Below are 23895 nucleotides of genomic sequence, written 5' to 3'. Positions count from 1 at the left end.
AAGCCCCATGTATGGTTTCTTTTTAAGGCCCTATCTCAGGTACAGTTTAACTACTTATGGACCTTACTGATTGAAATCTACGCCCTGTTTTGATGGCTACCTGGCAGTATATTTTAAAGGTTTAAAGATTATATATCCAGGATCTCCTCCTACTCAATATGACATCATTTTTACTCATTTCTCTTCTACCATCTTGCTGCATTGTGCTTAACTGTACTGCTTCATGATCTTTTTATTCTACCAGTAATGATTCTTATTTTCCATTCTATTCTGCAATTGCTGATCCCCATTGCCTGCTATTTCATCCTACATCACCAGTGCTGTATGTTTTATTTCACTCCAAAGTCCCTGATCTCCTTTACCTTGCACTTCCCATCAGGGCTGGATTTAGCTCTAGGCACGGGTGTGCTGAGAGATGACTGCCATAGGTTGTGCACCCATGCTCACCATCCTGGAGCCGCACAGTCCCCAAAGTACATAGAGTCCCATCAAGCTCTCTATGCTACATGAACTGAGCTGGGCTGATCACCAATGAGGGAGTGAGGGAGTATAGAGGTCTGGATGTGCGGTTGAAAAACGGGGGCAGCCAGCACACTTATGGTGCAGCTTGGCGGGCTAACCCTCATTCACGTTGGGACAGGACAGAAGGTTTGTGGGTGTGGCAGTGGCAGAGGGCGCAGTTAAGGGTGTCAGAATTTCTGTGCCTAGAGGCTCCCAACATGTGAATCTGGCCCTGCTCCCAATCATGCTCTACTACCATAGATCCCTTGCTGCCTTCTGTTTTGCCTCCACTGCACCAATGCTGATCACCTCTGTTTCCAGGTCCGTCTTGATCTATCATTTCTGATCCCCACAGCACACGTTCCCATTGCACATTATTTACAATCACCTTCACTGCTGCATTCCTGACCTAAACCACTTAATGCTTCACCTTTACTAGATCATTCGAGCATGAGCTAAGGCCAGCTTAGAATAACAAAAAAATATGATTATTGAGCTTTTACAATCTGCATTCAGAAGGGTTTTCAGCACAACCCTCTGTCGCTCAGCTATCATTCTATTTTTCCTTTTTAATACTGAGCCCTAACATCCCTGTCTAACATCAAATCCTTCTTAATGAACTACCCTAGCCTCCCCCCAACATAAACTCCTTCCTAATATGCCTAAATGCACCTTCCCCTTTCCCAGCCTACAATCCTTTCTGACACCTAACTCTATAACCTTGTTAATTATTACCCACCCTACCCTATTCACTAACACTTACCCTCTTAAAGAGGAACTCCAGTGAAAATAATTTAATATAAAAAGGTGCTTAATTTTTACAATAATTATGTATACATGATTTAGTCAGAGTTTGCTCATTGTAAAATCTTTCCTCTCCCAGATTCACATTCTGACATGTATTACATGGTGACATTGTTACTGTGGGCAGATTATGTAGCTGTTCTGGCTTTAACAGACAGCTATAAACAGCCATTTCCTGTGTGTGTCATTGTTACATTGTGGCAGTTTGCCCAGAGTACCTTACGGTACCAGAGCCTCTTGTGGGAGGGGTTTCAGCACAAAATCAGTCATACAGCGCCCCCTGATGGTCTGTTTGTGAAAATCATTATATTTTTCATGTAAAAGTGGGTATCAGCTACTGATTGGGATAAAGTTCAATTCTTGGTCGGAGTTTCTCTTTAAGGCAACTAATACTCATAGCCATTAATTATTGTTGCTAGTCATCTTCCAATGCCTTCCAATGCCTTCTTTACCAACTGTAATGTTTTGAGGTTGGTACTTGGTCATTTATGGCCAACCACCTACTCGCTCTACCTGATATCAGAAAACCCTAACATTACAGCTGGCATTATATATAGCGGCTGGACTTTAACATTGTTCCTTTGGTTGCACCCAACTTATTTACACATACTTACTTTAAAGGTGCTGGCATCATATTGCGCTGGCATTTAACATTGTTGCTTGAACTGGGCTGAACCCAATTGAGACACATACACATTTTAAAGGTGCTCATTAACTTGGGTGCCGGATGATACCCATAGGTAAATGCAGAGGGGGGGGGGGGGGGGAATTACAGCTGCCCAGAATCCCCCCTCAGACCAGGGCCGGTGCAAGTTTAGACACCAGAATATCTGCAGGCATCCTGCAGCTCACAGCACTGCTCCCTTTCTTTCCCTGCTACAGTTGACTTTGGATGTAGCAGCAGCGTGTGTACAGAGAGAGCATGGAGCAGCAGTGTGTGTACTGAGCATGGAGCAGTAGCATGTGTACAGAGCATAGAGCAGCTCTAAGGAACTTAAGAGTCAGGTATGAGCACAGTCCTGTGCTCCAGCTGGTGAATGCTTCACTTTCCCCTTCATTACCAATGTCGGCTATCCTCATTAGTATCTGTTTCCAAACTGCTCTTGATCTATCCCATTGTCGGTCAGTATGACAGGAATTATTATTATACTGTATTGTGCGTGGCTGAGGGAGACCTTTCAGAATTCAAGAATCCCGCCCTTGAAAATCCTGGGTTTTCCCCTGATACCAGTATACTATTTGCTTTCCAGCTGCCTAATACTAACACCCCCACCACCACCACGCTAAAGCTAACCACTTTCTAGTTCAGATCAGAGATCACTGGCACCCAAGTTAACCTCCTACATACTTAGCTACTCAGTAGCCAAATTGCAGTTGTTTAATAGCCAAGTGTCAGCACTGGTTAGTGTTGCTTGCGAATTTTCGCCGAAGGCATTTTAGTTTGAGATTTTTTCCTGAAAATACGCTTACATTTTTGCGTTTTCGCTTTCGAGATATTTCATGATACAATAACATTTTTGCATTTTCGCTAATGTTTACTGACTTTCGTGGTTAAGAGCAAAGCCCCCTTACCAGTTAGAATCACCAAATTTGCAGGGTATATTAAAGAGAAAAGTGAGTACAAGAGGAAAAAAAATTCAAAAAGACCTTATAGTTTGGAGAAAATCGATTTTAAATTACGATAGGAAAAAAGTATACATTGAAATGCGGTAAATGACAGATAATGTAGCAACCTAACGGTAGTGTAAATTTACATATATCAAAAGAAAGGTCAATGAATTTTATGATGGGGTGTCTAGGGGGTCCTTATGCACTGCATCTGGAAAGTCCATTGAAGTGACAAGCTTTGGCCAGGGATCACTATACAGCCGCAAAAGGGTGTATAAGGATCCCTGGCAACTTTACCTATTTTTCTAAAAAAAAATTTGTTCAGAGTGTGCGAAATTAAAAAAAAAATGACATGGGATTCACCTCCCAAGCCTCTTTAACCCCTTGTCCCCATGCAGGCTGGGATAGCCAGGATGCGGAGCACCGGGCCGCATGGGGCTTCGCACCCTGAGCCATATAATATACCAGCCCGCATAGTCTATGGAATAGCGGGTCTCTGGAGGAGAGGGACGGACAAGCCTCCCCCTCTCCCCAGAGCCCTTGTTCAATCCATGGAGAAGGTGCTCTTCCCAACCTCCAGTGCCCCAAGAGGAGGTAGGGGCGATGATGCCCGGGGGGGAGGGGTTATGGTGGCATCTAGGAGTCCCATTTAAGAAGGGGACTCCCAGATACCAGCCTCCTCCCCAGGAGAAATGAGTACAGAGGTACAAAATACCCCTTACTCATTTCCACAAAGGGTTAAATGAAATAAAAACATGACAATGAGAAAAGTCCTTTATCATTCTTAATTAACCATAAATACTTAGCTCTACCTTTAAAAAAAATGTTCCCACGCCAATATCCTCAATCTTGATTGAAGATCTCTGTGCACCCGCCGCCACACACCGTCGCTCCCTGCACAGCTCTAGCTATACTAAGTATAGCTAATGAATTTGGCTCCAAAGCTCCCCATTGGTCTATTAACAGACCAATGGTCTGTTAATAGACCAATGGGGAGCCTTGGAGCCAAATTTAAAGATGCTTCAACTGTAGCTACACTTAGTAGCTTAGTAGCTAGAGCTCTGTCCTCCGTGGCTCCGGCTCTTCTCCCCGTGCACTGCAATTATTGCCCTCACCCACACTGGCACCCTGGAGCACCCATAGCACTCTGTTATCAGGGTACTATGGGTGCTCCAGGGTGCCTGCGTGGTTGGGCACGATAGGTGCAGTGGGCGGGAGGCGAGCAAAAAGCCATGCAGGAGGGACGGACAGAGCTCTAGCTATATTAAGTATAGCTAGAGCTGCGTGGGGTGCGGCGGTGTGTTGCGGCTGGTGCGTGGAGATATTCAACCAAGATTGCAACATTAGAGGATATTGAAGTGGGACATTTCCGAGGATATTGACGTGGAAACATTTTTTTAAAGGTAACGGCAAATATTTCTGGTTAATTAAGAATATTAAAATACTTTTTTCATGGTTGTGTTTTTATTTCATTTAACCCTTTGTGGAAATGGATAAGGGGTACTATGTACCCCTATACATATTTCTTCTGGGGAGGGGCAGGCATCTAGGGTCCCCTCTTAAAGAGAACTCCCAGATGCTACTATGAACCTCCCCAGGGCATGATCGTCCCCACCTTCTCTTGGGACTCCGAAGGTGGGGAAGAACCAGTTTTCCATGAATTGGACAAGGGCTCCAGGGAGAGGGGGAGGCTTTGCCATACCATACCATGGACCATGTGGGCTGGTATAGCTCAGGGTGCGAAGCCCCACACTCCGCATTCTGGATATCCCAGCCTGCATGAGGACAAGCAGTTAAAGTGAACCTAAAGTCAGGAAGAAAAAATGAGTTTAACTCACCTGGGGCTTCCCTCAGCCCCCTAAAGCTGATCGGTTCGCACGCTGACTCCATCAGATGTCCCTGGACCGGCCAGCGGCGACTTCCGGTTTCGCCGTCACCGGCCGACAGGCTGGGAACGCGAGTGATTCTTCGCGTTCCCAGCCAGAATAGCGCCCCCTATGCTGCTATTGCGGCCTCCCTATCCTGCAATAACTATGAACACAAAAAAAAATGTTTTAAAAAATACACTCACCTAAAGGATTATTAGGAACACCATACCAATATGGTGTTTGACCCCCTTTCGCCTTAAGAACTGCCTTAATTCTATGTGGCATTGATTCAACAAGGTGCTGAAAGCATTCTTTAGAAAATGTTGGCCCATATTGACAGGATAACATCTTTCAGTTGATGGAGATTTGTGGGATGCACATCCTGGGCTCGAAGCTCCCATTCCATCACATCCCAAAGATGCCCTATTGGGTTGAGATCTGGTGACTGTGGGGGCCATTTTAGTACAGTGAACTCATTGTCATGTTCAAGAAACCAATTTGAAATTATTCGAGCTTTATGACATGGTGCATTATCCTGATGGAAGCAGCCATCAGAGGATGGGTACATGGTGGTCATGAAGGGATGGACATGGTCAGAAACAATGCTCAGGTAGCCCGTGGCATTTAAACAATGCCCAATTGGCACTGAGGGGCCTAAAGTGTGCCAGGGTGCGAAGCCCCATGCTCCGCATTCTGGCTATCACAGACTGCATGGGGGAAAAGGGGTTAAAGAGGCTTGGGAGGGGGGACCCCTTGTGTATTTTTTTTTTAATTTCTCACACTATGAACAAAAGAAGTTCATAACTTCTACTGGGTTTCCAGGGGGTCTTTACACACTGCGTATGTACCCCCTCGGAAACCCCGTCATGAAATTCATTGCTCTTTCTTTTGATATATGTAAATTTACACTACCAGTAGGTTGCTACATTATCTGTCATTTACCGCATTTAAATGTATATTTTTTTCTAATTGTAACTTTAAAATCAATTTTCTCCAAAACTATAAAGTCTTTTTGAATTTTTTTTCTCTTGTATCCACTTTTCTCTTTAACATACCCTGTGAATTTGGTGATTCTAGGTGGTAAGGGGGCTTTGCTATTAACCACAAGCCGGCAAATATTAGGCGGAAAAAAAAAGCTAAGATATTCAAGCGAATTTACACTTGTAGAGGCAAAAATTGCATTATTTTTTCGCAAAAATAAGTCGAAAAGAATATTGGCATTTTTGCTCATCACTGTTGGTTATACTGTATAACAGCTATCCACCAATGTTTAAGACAATCGACCAGCACACTATAGCCCAAACAGAGTGAATTTAAGGCCTTGCTTCAACCTACTCTCCTATCTCATTGCATTGAAACAGATTTCTGCCAACTCTTGTCCCATTATTTCATTATTACTAAAAACGGATGACTCTTCACCTGTCTCATTACACTGTTTCTGATACCCTTCGTCCTATGTTCCATCTTCCTTTGCTGTCACTATTCCTGATGCACCATCCCAATTTTTCTCACTAGTTAATTTCGCTTTTCATCTTCTATCCCATCCATTTCTGTCATCCCTGTTTACTGTTGCATCATCTCCCACCCTGCTTCATGACTGATCTTTATACTTCCTATACCACAGATCTGGTCATTTGGGTTTAGGGATCATCAGGCATCTAACAGATGCCTGTGTTAATTATAGGTAATTGGGTGCCCAAGTGGTGAGTTGCGCACCCAATGCGGATAGTAGTCATTCAGCTACTACTTAGGAAATAATGGTTGTAGCTGATTGTAGACAATTGGCTACAACTAGCGGTTTATTCGGGCTCCGGGGTTCATGTAAGGGATTAGGAGGGGGAGGTTAGTTTTAGAAATTAGGTGGAGGGGTTAGTTTTAGGCACTAGGATGGAAGTTTTCAGATGAGAATGGGTGCCAGGCAGTGCATAGTAAAATACTAGTAATGTAAATTACAGATATTTATTACTAGCTGCACCACCCGGTGCCCAACTCATGTAGCGGCTGTGCAATATGTGCTCCTTGTACCATGCCTCTCTATGGTAATCAACCCCCACTGACTTCTGTTTCATCCTCTTCCACCACTGAACCTGGTTACCTTATTTCCCATCTCACTCCACCATCACTGATGCCTTATGCCTCTATTCTCACACCACTCCCATTCCGACGATCACTGTCTAGAGTGTTTATATGCCAAATAATAATAACTTCTGAATCCTCCCTCAGTTTCCATACTTCTCTGGTTCCTAAGTGCACACTTTTTAAATCAGAAGAATCACATAAATCCAGGAATTTTATAAGGTTTGCCAATATTAGGTAAGTCTTTAACTAGCCAGATCTACAGGATAAAGTAAACAGGTAAAATTAGCAACCAGTTTTCTTTTGATCTGTTAGCCCAGGCATGGGCAAACTTGGCCCTCCAGCTGTTAAGGAACTACAAGTCCCACAATGCATTGCAGGAGTCTGACAGCCACAGTCATGCCTCATAAAGGCAAATGCATTGTCGGACTTGTAGTTCCTTAACAGCTGGAGGGCCAAGTTTGCCCATGCCTGTGTTAGCCTGTCCAAAAAAATCTTGTGACAAACTTTAAGGCTGTCTGATTGTTTTCATCATGTGAAACCAGAGGTGAGCTTCACCTTTCTTTTCCTATACAGATGGAAGGTGGTACAACAACAGCAAAAACCGAAGATCAGAAATTATTTCACTCTCTTTTACACAGTTTAATTTGTATACAGCATGTTGTCTTCCTCTATGAAATACCATTCAACCCCTTCCAGTACAGGAGCACAGCAGTTTCATTGCAGGGGACTTTGCAGTTTACCTACTCCTAACCTTTCAACTCTTCCCAATTCTAACTATACCTAACCCAACCTTAACCCTCTTATAGCACTAACCCACCTTCTGCCACACTGATGCTTTGGGTGCTGTATTAACACTCACTTTTGCACCCAAAATTAACAGCTCCGAAAACAATTGCATTAGAACATTTTGCTCTAGCTGGATTGTCAAATTTTTCCCTGCTGGAAGCTTTACTGTTCCAATAAATTATTTGCATCCACAATGATTCTCAAACCTAGCAAATAGTTGAACTCTTCACTAATTTCAAATATGAGTGGATGCCAGTATGCAAGCATATGCGCTACCATAGGCCATATCCCTTTGTCCTAAGACCAAATTGCACTCCTACTAGGTATCCTAAAACACCCTGGCCCATATGCAATTCCCTTTTTCTCCAAGTTTTCTCCAAGGTGATATTTTTACAACATCTCATAAAATGCATTTTAAGCTACCAGCAAGCAAGAAAATACTCAATATGAATTTGATAGTACTATTTCACCAGCATTTGGGTACTTTTTAAATTGTAAAATGCTGAAAAGTTAGTTTAAAGAGAAAATGAAAATTATCTCCTAGGAGATACCTCAGGAGAAAAAGTGAATTGCATATGGCCCACTGCCCCTATATTGTTGTTGTATACTACCCCTCCTCTTGTTTCCCCACCATTCCTTTTAGATTGTAAGCTCGCAAGGGCAGGGCTCTCTCCCCCTTTTGTGTCTTGGAAATCATTATACATTTTAATTATCATGTTACTTTTATCAATGTGATTACTAATTGTGTATTTTGTAATCTGTATTTTGTATCATTTTTGTATTTTATCACTAATTATGTATCTTGTATATTGGTGTACACCATTGTCTGTATTATTATGTACCCCATGTTTGTTTCTTACTTTGTACAGCACCACAGAATATGATGGCGCTTTATAAATCAACAACAATAATAATAATAATGCAATGCATTGCTACAAGACTTCAGAAGCAAGGACTACCTGCTTGGGTTTCTAGCTCCTTCCTTCTCTATGACCACGCTTTTTTTTTTTATAGGGATGCTTTTTAAAAGATACCTTGATTGGCTATGGTACTATTGAAATGTAGAAACAATGCCAATAATTCTGAGTTTAATGCATTTTCCCTTGAACAATGCATACAGTAACACATACATGTTGATACAGGATTTTTTTTTCTTTGGGGGGGGGGGTTTGTTGAAAAAATTCTTAATATGGTCTTCACAGCTGTGTACTTAATGTCTTTTTTTCCTTATAGGTTTAACTTCCTCCAGGGCAAAGGACTCCACTGCTGCACAATGCCTGTGTTAAAGAAACCTCCACTGGATAAAACAGAAAGCAAAGGCTCACAAGAAGCAGAGGTAAAGTAACTTTTTTTGCATATCAGAATCCTATGCAAAGAGGAGCAGTGACATTTACACTTATTCATAAGGTTCTACTTCCTCACATGTCATTTGTTTATTTTTAAAACAAAATAGTTAACACAATTGTTATGAAAGGCTCACACACCATGTAGCTGTCAGCATTATACAACATACCGCCATTCCCATGTGTGTGGAATGGCTCCTGTACAGAGTGTAATATAAGGATAAATTAGTTTCAAATATATGAATGCAGCGCACATCAACACATCTAGTCCATAAACATCCGTATATAAGTAGTAAGTCCACATTAGGTACAGTATAAATCTGTCTTCAATCACATTCATTTGAGACAATCAAATTCCACCACGAGGGCACCCATCAGGGAACAACTCACCCTCCTATTACAACCCCTATTAGATGGGTTGTAAATCGCTTTGTTGAATCCTGTTTCCTCAGTACATCAGGATTCGGGCTTCCCTTCACTATGACGGCATTCAGCTCAAATGGGAGTAAAAACTCTCATAGCTTGATACCGTTTTAAAACTTTAAAATTGTATTATTAAAATACACTCACATTTTGCTTCAGATGTTACACTGCATAGAGTTTTTAAAGGAATGGGCTCTCCCCGATGCCCCTCCAGTGGGCACCGCCGAGTCTTTTCCTGCGCAGTCTGCCCTAGCGTCTCTCACACGCAGGCCGCTGCTAACGCTGAAACACTTCCTTGTCCTCCAGGATAAAGATATTTCCACAAGTAATGGTAATAACCATCTAACTAGTTAACTGAACATACCTGACAGTTTGTTTCTGAATGTTAAAGCACTTACAGTATTACCCCCACCTTGCTCAGCAGTCACAAATGGCCTTTCAATCTCTGTTACCAGTCATAGGTGGCCCACAATATCTGCCAGCAGTCATAGGTGGCTAAAAATATCTGCCAGTAGTGATAGGAGTCCCCCGATGTAGGTCATCACTCATAGGTTGCCCCCATTACTTTTCAGAAGTCATAGTGGCCTCCCAATATATATCAGCACTTAAAGGTTGCCCTCAATATCAGCCAGCAGTCATAAATGTTTCCCAACATCTTCCAGCAGTAATAAGTGACCCTAAATATCATCCAGCAGTCATAGATGGCTATCACTATCTGCCAGCCATGATAGGCTCACTATATCTGCCAGCAGTCATACATGGTTTAAATATCTGCCAGCAGTCATATGTGGCCACCAATATCTGGCAGCAGTCCTAGGTGGTCCCCAGTATCTATCAGGCATCAGCACTCAAATCTTGTCCTCAATATCAGCCAGCCATCATAAGTGATTCTTAGTATCATCCACCAGTCATAGGTGGCTTAAAATATCTGCCAGCAGTCATAGGTGGCTACCAATATCTGGCAGCAGTCATAGGTGGTCCCCAGTATCTAGCAACACTCATAGGTGACCCTCAATATCAGACAGCATTCGAAGATGTTTTCCAGCATCTGCTGGTAGTCAAAGGTGGCCACAATCTCTGTCAGAGATGATCTCTGCCTTTGTCAATAGTTAGCAAGTACTGTGGACAGTGGAATAAACAAGACACAAGTAACAAATCCTAGCAGAAGTTCAGACACAACAGTGCTGATAGTCAGGAAATAACTCATGAAAACTGAAAAGCTGAGACACTGGAACTTTGGCATGCTATATTTGGCACTATACCTTTTTTGGCACTTTCCCTTCCCCAACACTATTCTCAGATTTTTCAAGGAGTGATTACAGGGACTGAGGGGAATGAGGAGTGCAACGGACAACTCACAGAGGTATATGGATCCAGCATGAACCTACCTTTGTTCTTACCTCGGGTAGCTTTTGCCTGGGTCAGTTTTCCTTTAAATGTAATTCTGTTTAAAATATTTCAAGAACAGAAAACACTGTACCAATTTATAATTACTCTAAGTTATACTCTGGTCTTTCTGCAGGAATTACCAAAGCTGCCAGTGCCTCCTTTAAAACAGACTATGGATACGTACCTGCAATGCATGAGACATCTGGTGTCTGAAGAGCAATACAGAAAAAGCAAAGCCATTGTGGAACGGCTTGTGATGCCTGGAGGTCTGGGGGAAATGCTGCAACAAAAATTGATTGAAAGGAGGGAGAACACTGAAAATTGGGTGAGACATACACTTTTTGTCATAATAACAATAATACATAGATGTTTATGCTACTGTTATAATTATTATATTTTACAGGAAATATGTCCAGATGCATCTTCTGAAAATCCAGAAGAATTGCAGCAATCAACATAGACCAAATTCAAGACTATTACAGCTTAATTAGCACATTATTTTTTATGCTATTCCTTCGTTATGCTAATCGGTAGTACCTTCTTAGGTGCAAAAATTACCATTCCCTTTCTCAACCATTACCAACCCTTTCTCAACCACTTGCAGATTTAGCGAATTGAAATATACGCCTTGTTTGTGTCCTCATATCTCTGCCAGGCCATAGATTTTACTAGGCTGCATCTACATTCTCCCACAACAATCGGTCTAACCCAACAGGGTAAATACAGTTTGACAGCTGATAGATATCTCCCTGTACAGGGCAGAAGTCATGTCAATTGGCTCCTGATCAAAGTAATCACTAATATTGCCACTTATCATAGTCATTACTAAAGGCAGGCAAAGAGCAGGAATGGCTTTCACCTCCCTTTATTCCCCCATAGTACCTGGGCCCCCATATGCAGAGATTGGCAGCAGAAAATATGGTGGGTAAATATTTACTCATCTTTGGTTCCATCGACTAACAGCTTCCCTTCATGCATGACAGCATCCAGCATTGCACCTCCTCTAGTTTTTGGCACCTGGCTTTATGACGCCATCAAGCCTAGACCTGGCACTTGCACTGCGCAGGATCAACCACAAGGCAACCTAGGCAAGTGTTTGGGGCCTAGTGGGTGTAAAGGGGCCCAAATGCTTGATTCTCTGATCCATTTTCTACATCAGCATACCAAAAGGATCAAAAAGGGAAGCCAAAGTTTCTTGCCTAGGGCACACTTTATTGTTAATCCTTTGCTGCACTTGCGGCAGTACGAGGCGGGATACCGTCTTAGAAGCTGCTTATTGCTGGAACTAGGGAAGGTAAGTAGATACTTATCCACCATGTTTTCTGCTGCCGATCTCTGCATATGGGTGCTCAGGTCAACTTTGGTGGACCACTGACCACCATAGGAATTACAGGGGACCACTAGACTACCAGGAAAGCTGTGGGGACTACTTGACCACCAAAAAAAGCTATGGAAACCAATAGTCCACCAGGAAAACTATGGAGGACCACTGACCAACAGGGGAATGAAAGGGGGACATCTAGACCACCAGGGGAACTATTGTGAACTAGGCCACAAGGTCAACTATCAGAGGCCACTAGACCACCATGTAAACTACGGGGTTTGCTAAATCACCAGTTTAGCATAGGAGAGGTCACTAGACTACCATGAACGTGTATTGGGGCCACTAGAGCACCATGGATGTACTATATATGAGAGGCCATTAGAACACTAGACAAACATATGTGGACCACTACACTACCAGGGAGACATAGGGGGCCAAGTAGACCTCCAGAGAAGCATATGGAGGCCTGCACTCTCCTGCCAGCCACCTGTGCAGTGGACGCCCTGCTCTCTGTGCACTTTGGAGTTGTGGCGTGTGACTACAGATTGGGCCGGATTGCAAAGTTGCAAGCACAGGGAGTGGAAAAGCAGCTGCCAGTCACTCATATCTCCACTCATCACCAGCGTAGAAGCTTCCTCTTCCCCTCCGTCTCCATCAGCCACCGTTGTGTATCTGTCCCTCCAACTGCCGTCTTTTACTTGGGACTCGTTGGAAGCTTCTACACTGGAGATGAGCGGAGAAGTGAATGACAATGATTGTTGAAGTGGTGTGGAGGCGAGCTGGCTACCTATACTGTAAGGGGGAAAGGGAGGGGATAAGGGAGTCGTCTGGCTACCTATACTGGAGAGGAAGGAGGATCCTCAGGCTACCTATACTAGAGGGAAGGAGGGGAGGAGCTATCTGGATACCTCTACTGGAGGGAAGGTGGGAAGAGGTTATTTTGCTACCTATACTGAAGGGGGCTGCTGGTGATTGCGGCCTTGGGCGGTAAAGAGTACAAATCTGGCAATTCTCCACCCCAAAATAGGTATAACAAAATTCACCTGCTCATCATTAGTAAGTTACATAGTTACATAGTTATTTTGGTTAAAAAAAGACATACGTCCATCGAGTTCAACCAGTAACTCATTGCTTTTAAATGTATTCAGTTAAGTTCACAGTGGTGCATTGCAGTGCAATACAGAGGCATTTTAATGCAGAAAATTGCATTGCAATAGTAAGTCTATGGAATGTTCAGAGTGCATCTGATGCAATGCGATCCAATGGACCACAGTATCTCAACGCAGTGCATGCAGTGCGTTACCGCACAAGATGCACATTAACAATGGCGAGATGCATGTTAACAGTGGTGGGGAATTTTCATCGAGCCCAGTTTTACACTTGGAATTTGTGTCGCGGTGTGTGCACCGCATCGCACCACAGAAATTAGGTTTCATATGACCCTGCACCATGGTGCAGCGACAGGGTATTATGCATAGGCTCACCCCCCAGCTAATGACTTACTCACTACTGGGCAGGAAGTATGTCACTGGGATTCCGGTCGGTCCACGCATGCGCACTGTGTCACACCGCACTCCTGTCATTCACTTACTGTGTCACCCATTGCCTTGCATTACCGCATAATTATGGATTATCCGGTTATGCGCTGCAGATGTTGCAGCGAGATTGCAGCGATTTTGATACTTCCGGCACACCAGGTTGCATCACTCAAACTGTGTAAGTTTCCATAGACTTGCATGCCTCTTGTGGCAGGGAAGCGGGCCGCGATGCGATGCTGTCTGCAAGTGTTCATGGGGCCTGACTGAGATGCAACAGTTGCATAACGTGCAATAGGACTTTACCGTTCCATTGTTTTGTGTTATTGTTTTTACAGGACTGTGAACCTAGCCTGTCCATATTAAGATCAATACATAGTATTTGTGTTTCCATGTAGACCAACACTATAAAGTCCAAGTTTTCAGATTCTTTTGTGTTTTTTTTTTTTTAATGCATCTATTATTTTTTTTAGATACATGAATACTGGCTTGATGATATGTATCTCAATAACCGGGTTCCCCTCCCCGTTAATTCCAGCCCAGCAGTTACTTTCGCACGTCACAACTTTCAGGATGCTAATGATCATCTGAGGTAAAAAAAAATAAAAAAATGATATTTTGTTATTCCTGTTTACCATGTCTTGTAACTGTGTTTATTTATTGTAGTTAACTCAGGCATTGCGGGAAATATTTGACAAAGTTGTTGACATGCAAATTCATTTTCTATACAAAAAAGTCTGTTCCGTGCCTCAAAATATTTTGCATAGACAGAACAATGCCTGCTTGTGTCTATATATAAAACCTGTCTCAGGCAGATGAATGCATCTTAGGTTTCCATTTCTTAAAGGGAACCTGAACGGAGTAAAATTATTTAAAATAAACACATGAGGTGACTTCAAATGAACATTACATCGTTACCTTGCTATCAGTTTCTCTCAGAAGCTCCCCATTTTCTTCTGACAATGGGGAGACAATTTATTATTTTTTAAGTGTGTTGTGTAAAGCAAAATACCCTGCTTTCCAAGGTAAGTGTACTGACCTCAAGCTAGAAATTGGCACAGAGAAGCCTATTAATGTAAAGGCAATTTTCCATTAACCACTAGCCAACCGCATCATGCCAATGGGCGTGGCCGTGGTGGCAGCCCCAGAAGCGCCTAACGCCGATCGGCGTAAGGTCCTGTGGACGTGTTTTGCAGGAGATTGTGTGCGCTAATGCACGCGCATCTCCGCTCTGTCATCAGCCTCCCTTCGGCGATCGCTGGTAGGAGACTGTTAGACGGCGAAACCGCTGTCTATTTACATAGAACAGCGCTGCAATCTATGGCAGCGCTGTACAGGGGACAGCCATGTCACACGGTTGTCCCTCTGGGACGCACGAGAGCAATCAATAAACACCTTGGGAGCAATAACAGCCCACCAACTGAAAGCTCTGTTGGTGGGCAGAAAAAGGGGTGGGGGGAAATCACTTGAGTGCTGACATGTACGGCCCTGCAGCGAGCCCTTAAAGCTGCAGTGGCCTTATTAGTGAAGAATGGCCTGGTCTTTAGGGGGGGGGGGGGTAAAGCCTGTGGTCCTGAAGTGGTTAAGGCCTAAGCCCACTGCAGTGTTTTTAAAAATGCATAAAACCGCATGCGTTTTTCAAGAGCTTCTGAAACGCGTTTGATGAATTTTAACGCGCTTAAATGCCCGAAAATGCATTGAAACGACCAAAATCATTTAAAAAAAACGGTTAAAACCTGCATGCATTTAAAAACGCATAAAAACGCGTGAGGGAGAGTGAGGTACTCTATACAATGCTGTGGAAGATGTCAGCGCTGTATAAAAACAAAATAATAGTAATAGAAGGAAATGAGTTAACATCGCAGTGTGATCACACATGTGATTGTGTTTCCTAAGGGCCTGAGCCCACTGCTGCGTTTTTCAAGCATTTTTTAAATGCGTTTCAGGCGTTTTAACACGTTAAAATGCATTTAAACGCATTAAACCCTGTCACACGCCCACTAGTGGCCGGACTGCACAATGCTTTTCAATCGGTTTCAGCACACAGACCATCCAATCTCGTGAACGCAATCGATGAGCTGAAGCCGCTGGAATTTTGGCAGCAGACAGACTAGAAGGAGGCGTGCGAACTATAAAACACAAAATACTAAGCTGCCACCATCTCTGTTTAAATGGGAAGAGAAGCCCAATTTGACTGTTACTAATACCTGCGTATAAAATGGTTAAGACACCCTAATCTAACTATAATGAACCGTAGTAGCGACTCTTCAGAAAGCTAGGATTCATTCTGTGTGGCTGAATAGCAGATGTAGCCGAAAAACAGGCCCGGAGCTACCATAGGAAAAAATGGGCAATTGCCCCAGGGCCCCAGAGCCTGTAGGGGCCCCCAAGGTGTCCCTCCCCATCTTAACTGTTGCTACCCAGGAACTCTGCAGAGTATTTGGCAGAGTAGCGTCACATCTGTGCTGGCGGGCAGGTGAGACACTACACTGACATAGACACTGCAGAGGTCCTAGGGAGCACAGTTAAGTTGGAAGGTGATTGGGGGAGAGTCAGCAGCCAGCTAAGGGGCCCAGGAGGGAAATTTGGCTGCAACAAAGGGCTCTTAATGATGCTTTTTGGTCGGGGGTGTCTGTTGAGGGGGGCCCCTGGCTAATTTTGCCCTAGGGCCCAATTGCTACTTGAACCGGCCCTGCTGAAAAATAAATGACTTTTAGAAGTCATTTATTTATAAATGCAATATAAATAATTAATATATACAGAAATCATTAAAATCAACAATTAAAGAGAAGGTAAGCCAGTGTAAAATAAAAGGGAAGAAAATATGTATACTTAAGTTCAGGTGAAAATGTCCTTTTGGGAGAGCACGTTAAGTTCCTTTGTTTCCGGATCAGAGTTCAGACAAAATGGCCACTAGCTCATTTCTCAGGCCAGCAGCAGGTTTTCGTAATGAGGGAATATGGAGGACTGGGGAGGAGCCGTGTCAAGTTCTTTTGAATGGCCAACATTTTTGGGTGGGGTCTCAGGTTCAGCCCAGGGACTGGACAGGGTGCGGTTAACCTTCTGAGTGGGACATTCGTGTCATCTAAATATGACATTTTTCATATTTCAGTTTATGCTTCACACACACACACATAACAGTCAAAGATTCAGAATCCTCAGAATATGACAGTTCATATGACATCACACTTGGTTAGTGTCGCATGTTCTGGCACAAAGTAACTGAATACCTCGGGTTCTGGAGATGTCCGTGCCACCAATTTAATATTAAAATATTCACTAGACCCGGACCAGCAGAATGATATATCTTTCATACCTCTCATATTAACGGTATTCCTTAAAGTGGTTCCCAGATAAACTTTTACTCGTTGCATAATTGTGTTCCTTTCATATAGTTTATAGGGCATTCCTCAAGCCAAATTAGTTTTTCATCTCGGATCCACAATCAAAAATCATATATACATGTATTCCTAAGGCTAGTTGCACGGCTCCGCTGTGTCTACCAGAGACCAAATTCTCAATAGGCTCCCTGCTCCCTGCTGTGTGGTTCCTGCATTCTAAAGTAGTTTAGGCCAAATTGTACTGAATCAAACTTAGCTGAGAGATAAGTTTCTTTGAATCAGGTAATTGAATGCAAAGGGTTTATCAGAGATCAAATGTATCTTATGAAAAGAAGCTCTGCCAGAAGCTATGAAAGGGCAGAGACCCCAGGCTTGGCAGTCTGCTATCCCTAAACATAAAATTTTGATTTGGGTTGGTAACGACAGTCGATGTAGGAAACCAATTGTGATTGCGTTTTCTTGTCTCACAGCTCTTCCGTGACAAACTCCATTGAACGTGTTTCAAAAATGCTTGAAATCTGCAGCAGTGGGCCTCAGGCCCTTAGGTGATCACACTGCGATGTCATCTCATTTCCTTCAATTATTATTATTTAGTATTTATACAGCGCTGACATCTTCCGCAGCTTTCTAAAGAGTATATTGTCTTGTCACTTAACTGTCCCTCAGAGGGGTCACAATCTAATCCCTACCCTAGTCATATGACCATGTACTGTATATTCCTGCGTATAAGACTACTTTTTAACCCTCGAAAATCTTATAAAAAGTTGAGGGTCGTTTTATACGCCGGGTGTCATTGGATGCCGGGTGATACGCCCTATCCTGTTACCGCATCTCAGATCTCCCTGCTGAGGGAGCGCAATCTATTCTTCCATACCGCTCTGATAAACAGGTAGACAAGGAGAGCTGACCAGTCTACTTAAGGAGAGTTGACCAATGCAACAAGTCAATTCACTGTATACTGTTATATACTGGGTAACACATACAGTACAGCACCAGTATCTGTTCATACACAACACCAGTACATGATTTTTTTTTTTATTTGGTGTGTGTTGGAAGAGGGGTAGTCTTATACGGCGAGTATATCCCAAACCCAAATGTATTATGAAGTGTATGTATCATAGTCTAGAGCCAATTTGGGGAGGGGGGTAATTCATTTACTGGTATGTTTTTGGTATGTGGGAGGAAAATAAGTGCTCAGAGGACACCCACACAGACGCGGGGGAACATAAAACCTCAGTGTAGATAGTGCCCTGGCTGGGATTAAAATCGGGGACCCAGTGCTGCAAGGCAAAAGTCAGGCCCTTTTCTATGGCCGTGCGTCCCGTGTGGGCTGTCCTGAGCGCTGGGGAAAGGGGGGCATCGTGATGGAGTGGGAGCCACAACTGCGGGGAGGGGGACCCAACCTCTCCCCCCCTTCCTCTCTCGTGCCGCCCTCCATGCTCCCTCCTCTGCTGCAGACTGCAGAGTGAGCGAAGGGAAGTGCTGTATGGAACAGCAACACACCTCCCTGCATTCCAATCATCGATCATTAGTCGCTGGTCTCTTGCTCTGCATAGCCACTGATACACTGATATTTACTTCCTTCTAAACAGGAGGAGACCTCAGACCAGTGGCAAGTGATAGGCGATTGGAACGCAGGGAGGTGAGTTTCTGCTCTATACAGCACTTCCCTGCGCAAACTCTGCAGTCTGCAGCAGAGGAGGGAGCATGAAGGGCGGCCCGGGAGAGGTCTGACTCCCCCTTCCATTATGGAGGGGGTGGGGCAGCTTCCTATCCCATCTAATCTATACTGGGGGCAGCTACTTATCTAACCTGTATTGGGGGCATATACCTATCTAGCCTATACTGGGGCATATACCTATCTAGTTTATACTCGGGGCATATACCTATCTAATCTATACTGGGGGAATATACCTATCTAACCTATACTGGGGGCATATACTTATCTAACCTATACTGGGGGCATATACCTATCTAATCTATACTGAGGGCATATACCTATCTAACCTATACTGGGGGCATATACCTATCTAATCTATACTGGGGACATATACCTATCTAACCTATACTAAAGGTAGCCATACACTGGTCGATTTGCCATCAGATTCGACCAACAGACAGATCCCTCTCTGATCGAATCTGATCAGAGAGGGATCATATGGCTGCCTTTACGGCAAACAGATTGTGAACAGATTTCAGCCTGAAACCATTCACAATCTGTTGTGGTGGTAGTGGTGCTGCTGCTGCTCAACCCCTAGCCCGCATACATTACCTGCTCTGCCGGCGCGACTCCAGACCCCAGGTCACCGCTGCTCCGTCTCTGCTCTGGTCTCCAGGTCCGGCATGCTTTACTTCTTCCTGCCCGGCAGGAAGTTTAAACAGTAGAGCGCCCTCTTCTGTTTAAACTTCCTGCCGGGCAGGAGGAACTGAAGCATGCCGGAGACCAGAGCGGAGACGGAGCAGCGGTGACCGGGGGACTGGAGTCGCGCCGGCGGAGCAGGTAATGTATTGCCGCTCTATTGCGTCGGTTGTCGGGCACTCGAACGCCACTAGCGACGCGCTCCCTACCCGCGGGCGATCGATGGTAATTTTCCGCACGGAGCGATCGACGGGAACGGACGAAATGGATCGAAATTCAGCGTGTAGCGTGAACGATTGGCAGCAGATTAGATCCAAGTGATCGAATCTGCTGTCGAAACGGCGGCAAATCAGGCCAGTGTATGGCCAGTTTAAGGGCATATACCTACCTAACTTATGCTGGAGGACTTATACCTATCTAATCTATACTGGGGACATATACCTATCTAATCTATACTGGGGGCATTTTAAAGTTCTTGTTCTGAGTGTGTGAAATCTGCTGCCGACGATAGAGATTAATAGCACAGCCCCCGAACGTGCTAGAAATGCTAAATTTGCAGTGTATGAGGACAGTAGGATCAAGCGGAAACAAACATTTTCAGTTTTTGGGGAATTGAACACTGCTACCAATGCGCACTCGAACGAGCCCTTTCGAGCAAGATCTATCCAGCATGCCAGATCAATCGCTTCCATCTCAAATAGATCAAAATTATGATCAGGTGGCCCCATATCAGCATCAGTCTCTGGCAGATTTGATCATTCATTATTTGCAAGATATTGATGCTGCAAATAGTATTGTTTGAGCACCTTTACCCATCTATGGCGTGACTACCATTTCTGTGATCTGTCATTTGCTTACCAGCATTAATACTGATCTCAATAACCCATTTCCTTCTTGTCAGTTTTCCGGTGGACAGTTCCTGGCAAACATGGGCTGTTCATCGTTTGCATTTAGTGCAAATTTTAAACCGCTAAATTTAGCGGTTAATAGTACAGGGGCTTTGCCATTGACTACTAAAGTTGGCGGCCAGTGACTTAAATGTAAAGAATTCAATTTTTACAAACAAATTTGCGTAAAATGTCAAACCAGCAAGCATAATGAGCCAGAAGCAGCTGCGACATAGTGGTTTATGTACTGCGGGAGTGCTCATGACATTGATCGCGATCTAACGGTGGATCTCAAACAACTGCAGGGTAGATCGCGGCCCGTGGCCATGTCTCATAAAATTTTGCTGCTGGCCGGTCAAATCTTGCTGCCGTTAAATTGTGCTGCTCTGCTGCCCTATGCAGAGCAGCACACACCCAATCAGAGAAGTAAGGGGAGAGGCACAGCTGAAGGGGAATGGGGCAGCTGAATGAGACAGCCTCTCCTGCCCTCCAGGCTGTGCGCAGTAAGCCTGCACAGCAATGTGGCCATGCCCCCCCAGGTTTCCCCGGTTCTTCTGTGACTTGCCTCACAGGTCGGTCGCCATCTTGTGTGCAACCTGAGTTCCTGAGCAGGAGAGGATGTATACATGTTTTTTGTGGAGATGCTCGAAACTCCATGACTCCATGACAATGTGTGGGGGTGGGGGAGAAATATTCTGCAGCTATTTGCTACGCTGGGAGTGGGGGGAGAAGGATTTGAAATGTTGCTAGATCTTTTGGACTCTGCAATTTTCAAAAGTAACTCACGAGCCATACAAGTTTGGGCACCCATCATGTAGTGGATTTAAAAAAAATCCTAAAAAGATCTCTATAAACAAAAAAACTTTGATAGAGTTTTATGCTGGGAATACACGGTACGGTTTTCCCACTCGATTTTTGCACTCAGTTCCACGATCGATTCGCTTATCTTTTGCTCGTATTTCTTATCTTTTCCCATTGTTCCCTATGCGAAATTGAGCGTGGAATCGATCCGGCGGGAGATCAGACATGTCGGAAATTATCAATCGAGACTATCAAAATTATTTTGAGTATTTGTTTTCTCGCTGGCGGTTTAAAAGGCATTTTATTGACAAGTTTAAAAATTTCACCTAGGAGAAAAAAGTGAATTGCATATGCCCCTCAGGCTCCATTCACACTTAGAAACGCAAAACACCGGAGATTTTTTTCGGCGTTTTGCAGGAGTGATTTTCCACGATTTCAAGCGGATAAATCACTGAGCACTGCGGCCAATTTTGCCGCGATCGTGTTTAGCGCTTCTATAGCACTGAAACGCGATAGCTGGGAAATCACCTGAAAATGGTGCAGGCGACGCGTTTGCATTTCGCGGTTTTGCCCGTTTTGGGGCGATTTGTGGCGATTAGCACAAATCGCCCAAGAACGGGTCCATAGGGTTTCATTACGCTAGCGCTTTTAAAAAGCTAGCGTTTGAGCATTTTGCCGAAATCGCGGCAAAACGCTCTAGTGTGAATGGGGCCTCAGTCTTCTGTTTTAAGAAGGCTATGTGCTTTACAAGATAAATCCGGAATATTTTTGTACCAGAGTACATCTAGAGAACATTTTTAATGCATACACACTCTGAGGGCTAATGTACAGTGCACGTGTTACAATGAGTTTTAATGCAACAAACACCCAGCTCATTTGAAGACATTTTCTTTGTTTCTCTGTGAACCAGGTTTGGACCGTTTTTATCACAATAAGTTTTCACAACATACTGCCTGCTGCTTTTTTTAGCAATGTGAACCCAAAACATTGCAGTATTATACATACAAAAGCCCATGACAACATGTGGGTGCATATGTTTTTTCAATGTTAAACAGCCCTGAATCCAGGTGCCCTTATCCACAGAACAGGGTATACAGTATATATGAACAATACAAAGTCCAGTTTAAAGATCCTGCATCTTTACCTTTATTTCATTGGAAGTTACGACTCTTAAATAGATTACATGCACAACCAATGCATTGTTGGCGCAGTGTCCACTGTTTGACTCCTTGAAGCAGTGAGAACTGAGGGGCAGGCATGTCACAGCCTCTTCCAGTAAACACACAGTCTGAAATTTTGTGCTGTTAAAAAGAGCTTTCCTAATTGCGGCTAAAACAATTCTAAAATTTGCAAAAAATGTTATATTTGAATGACATCTTACCTGAGGCAGTATTTAAATCATATTCAAAGACAGTAGCAGTGGCAAAAAGTGATGCCACAGCCAATTCACTGATAACTTTTTTTTCCCCCTATTACAGTATCTTAGATGATGCTTTGCCTGAATTTAGGGTGCATACACACATATCCAGTTTTGATTAGCCAATGTTTGGCCAATTTTGCTGCTTGCAAGTAGGAAGAACCAGGGATACTCGGATACCACTTTTCACTATCTGGAACTATTTCGGATCCGGATGTCCAGATATCCAGATATCCGATCCGGGTTGGATATCCGAATTTGACATTTTTATACCCGAACTGAATTCGGGTATCCGACCCCAGTATCCGGCCGGATTCGGATATCTGAATTGAAAACCAGAAATTGTCTTTTCAAGGCTTCTTATCCCTAGGCTATTAAGAGACCAGAGTTTCTACTGGCTTTAGATCTCCCAGTAAACAAACATTACGCAGAGTTCACCTGGCAGGGCCAAAGGTGTCACCTCCTGTGATTATTTCAGAATGTAAATCTGGGATGGGAAAAATTTTACAATGGGCAAACATTGACTAAAGAATTTATAAATGAATATTGTTAAAAAAAATAAACAATGTTATTTATTATGTTATTTACACTACAATGAATTTATTACAGTGAAGTTATTTTCACTACATTCTCTTCCACTACATTCACTCTTCATTCTTCTTCCAGGTTTACTGCCAACCTCATCTCTGGAGTGCTTGATTACAAAACCCTGTTGGACATGTAAGTTACTATTCTGTCAGTAATTTGGAACTTGCAAAATATTTTAAAGTAATTATAACTAGGGATAGTAATGTCTAGGGGAACTCATGGAGAAGCATGTGATTTGTTTGATCAGCTGATAGATTTGCAAAGCTCTGATTTGCAATGATCACATCCTGCTCAGAGATTTCTGAAATCTATGAACATGAAGACCAATCAGTATGGGGTAGTAAGAAGGAAGGACCCTTATCTCTGGCCGCAAGCTGTTTTTACTTACAAAATTGTCAGCCAACACTGGATCATCACATAAGGCTACCGTTACTGACCATCCATGCCAGAGATTGGGTAAGGTTTAGAAGAAAAACACCTGCAAGAATTGGTCAGAGTCATCTTCTATTTTGATGGCGCAAAATGTGTATATGCATTAGAGGTTTGGTTTTATGTATATGTTACGGCCAGAACCCGAAGTCTGGCCACTTCGGGTTCTGGCCGGTCAAAGCTAGAAATGGCCGGCTGAAGCGGCCAGTTTGCGAAACGGAGGCTATTTGCGGACTTTGGCCGGCCAGAACGCATTCTGACTAGATGTGGCCGGCCAAGTCCCGAAGTTCCTAGTCCCCGCTGCCTCCTGTCAGCTCACCCCGCCTCCTCCGCTGCGGTCTACCCGGCAATTCATGTCCCCGCCTTCCGTCTCCTCAGCAACTCCTCTCCCCGCCTTCCGTCTCCACGCTGTT

General features: G+C 43.7%; 1 protein-coding gene and 1 long non-coding RNA gene across 2 annotated transcripts in view; one reads left to right on the top strand and one right to left on the bottom strand.

Annotated features, from left to right (window-relative positions):
• Nucleotides 1-23895, top strand: part of CHAT (choline O-acetyltransferase) — a 146628-nt gene that overhangs the window by 6000 nt on the left and 116733 nt on the right. Inside the window, exons 2-5 of the mRNA XM_068258835.1 lie at nucleotides 8880-8982; nucleotides 10935-11126; nucleotides 14134-14252; nucleotides 23132-23185. Of these exons, the coding sequence (XP_068114936.1) occupies nucleotides 8920-8982; nucleotides 10935-11126; nucleotides 14134-14252; nucleotides 23132-23185 (428 nt within the window). The 5' untranslated portion in view covers nucleotides 8880-8919. The remainder of the gene's footprint in view (nucleotides 1-8879; nucleotides 8983-10934; nucleotides 11127-14133; nucleotides 14253-23131; nucleotides 23186-23895) is intronic.
• LOC137536591 (uncharacterized) overlaps nucleotides 10990-23895 on the bottom strand; it is a 156340-nt gene continuing 143434 nt past the window's right edge. The window contains exon 7 of the long non-coding RNA XR_011024583.1: nucleotides 10990-11081. This is a non-coding gene — a long non-coding RNA (uncharacterized lncRNA). The remainder of the gene's footprint in view (nucleotides 11082-23895) is intronic.

The sequence above is a fragment of the Hyperolius riggenbachi genome, chromosome 10 (assembly GCF_040937935.1).
Source record: "Hyperolius riggenbachi isolate aHypRig1 chromosome 10, aHypRig1.pri, whole genome shotgun sequence".
Taxonomy (NCBI): domain Eukaryota; kingdom Metazoa; phylum Chordata; class Amphibia; order Anura; family Hyperoliidae; genus Hyperolius; species Hyperolius riggenbachi.
This window is presented reverse-complemented; position numbering and strand designations above follow the sequence as displayed.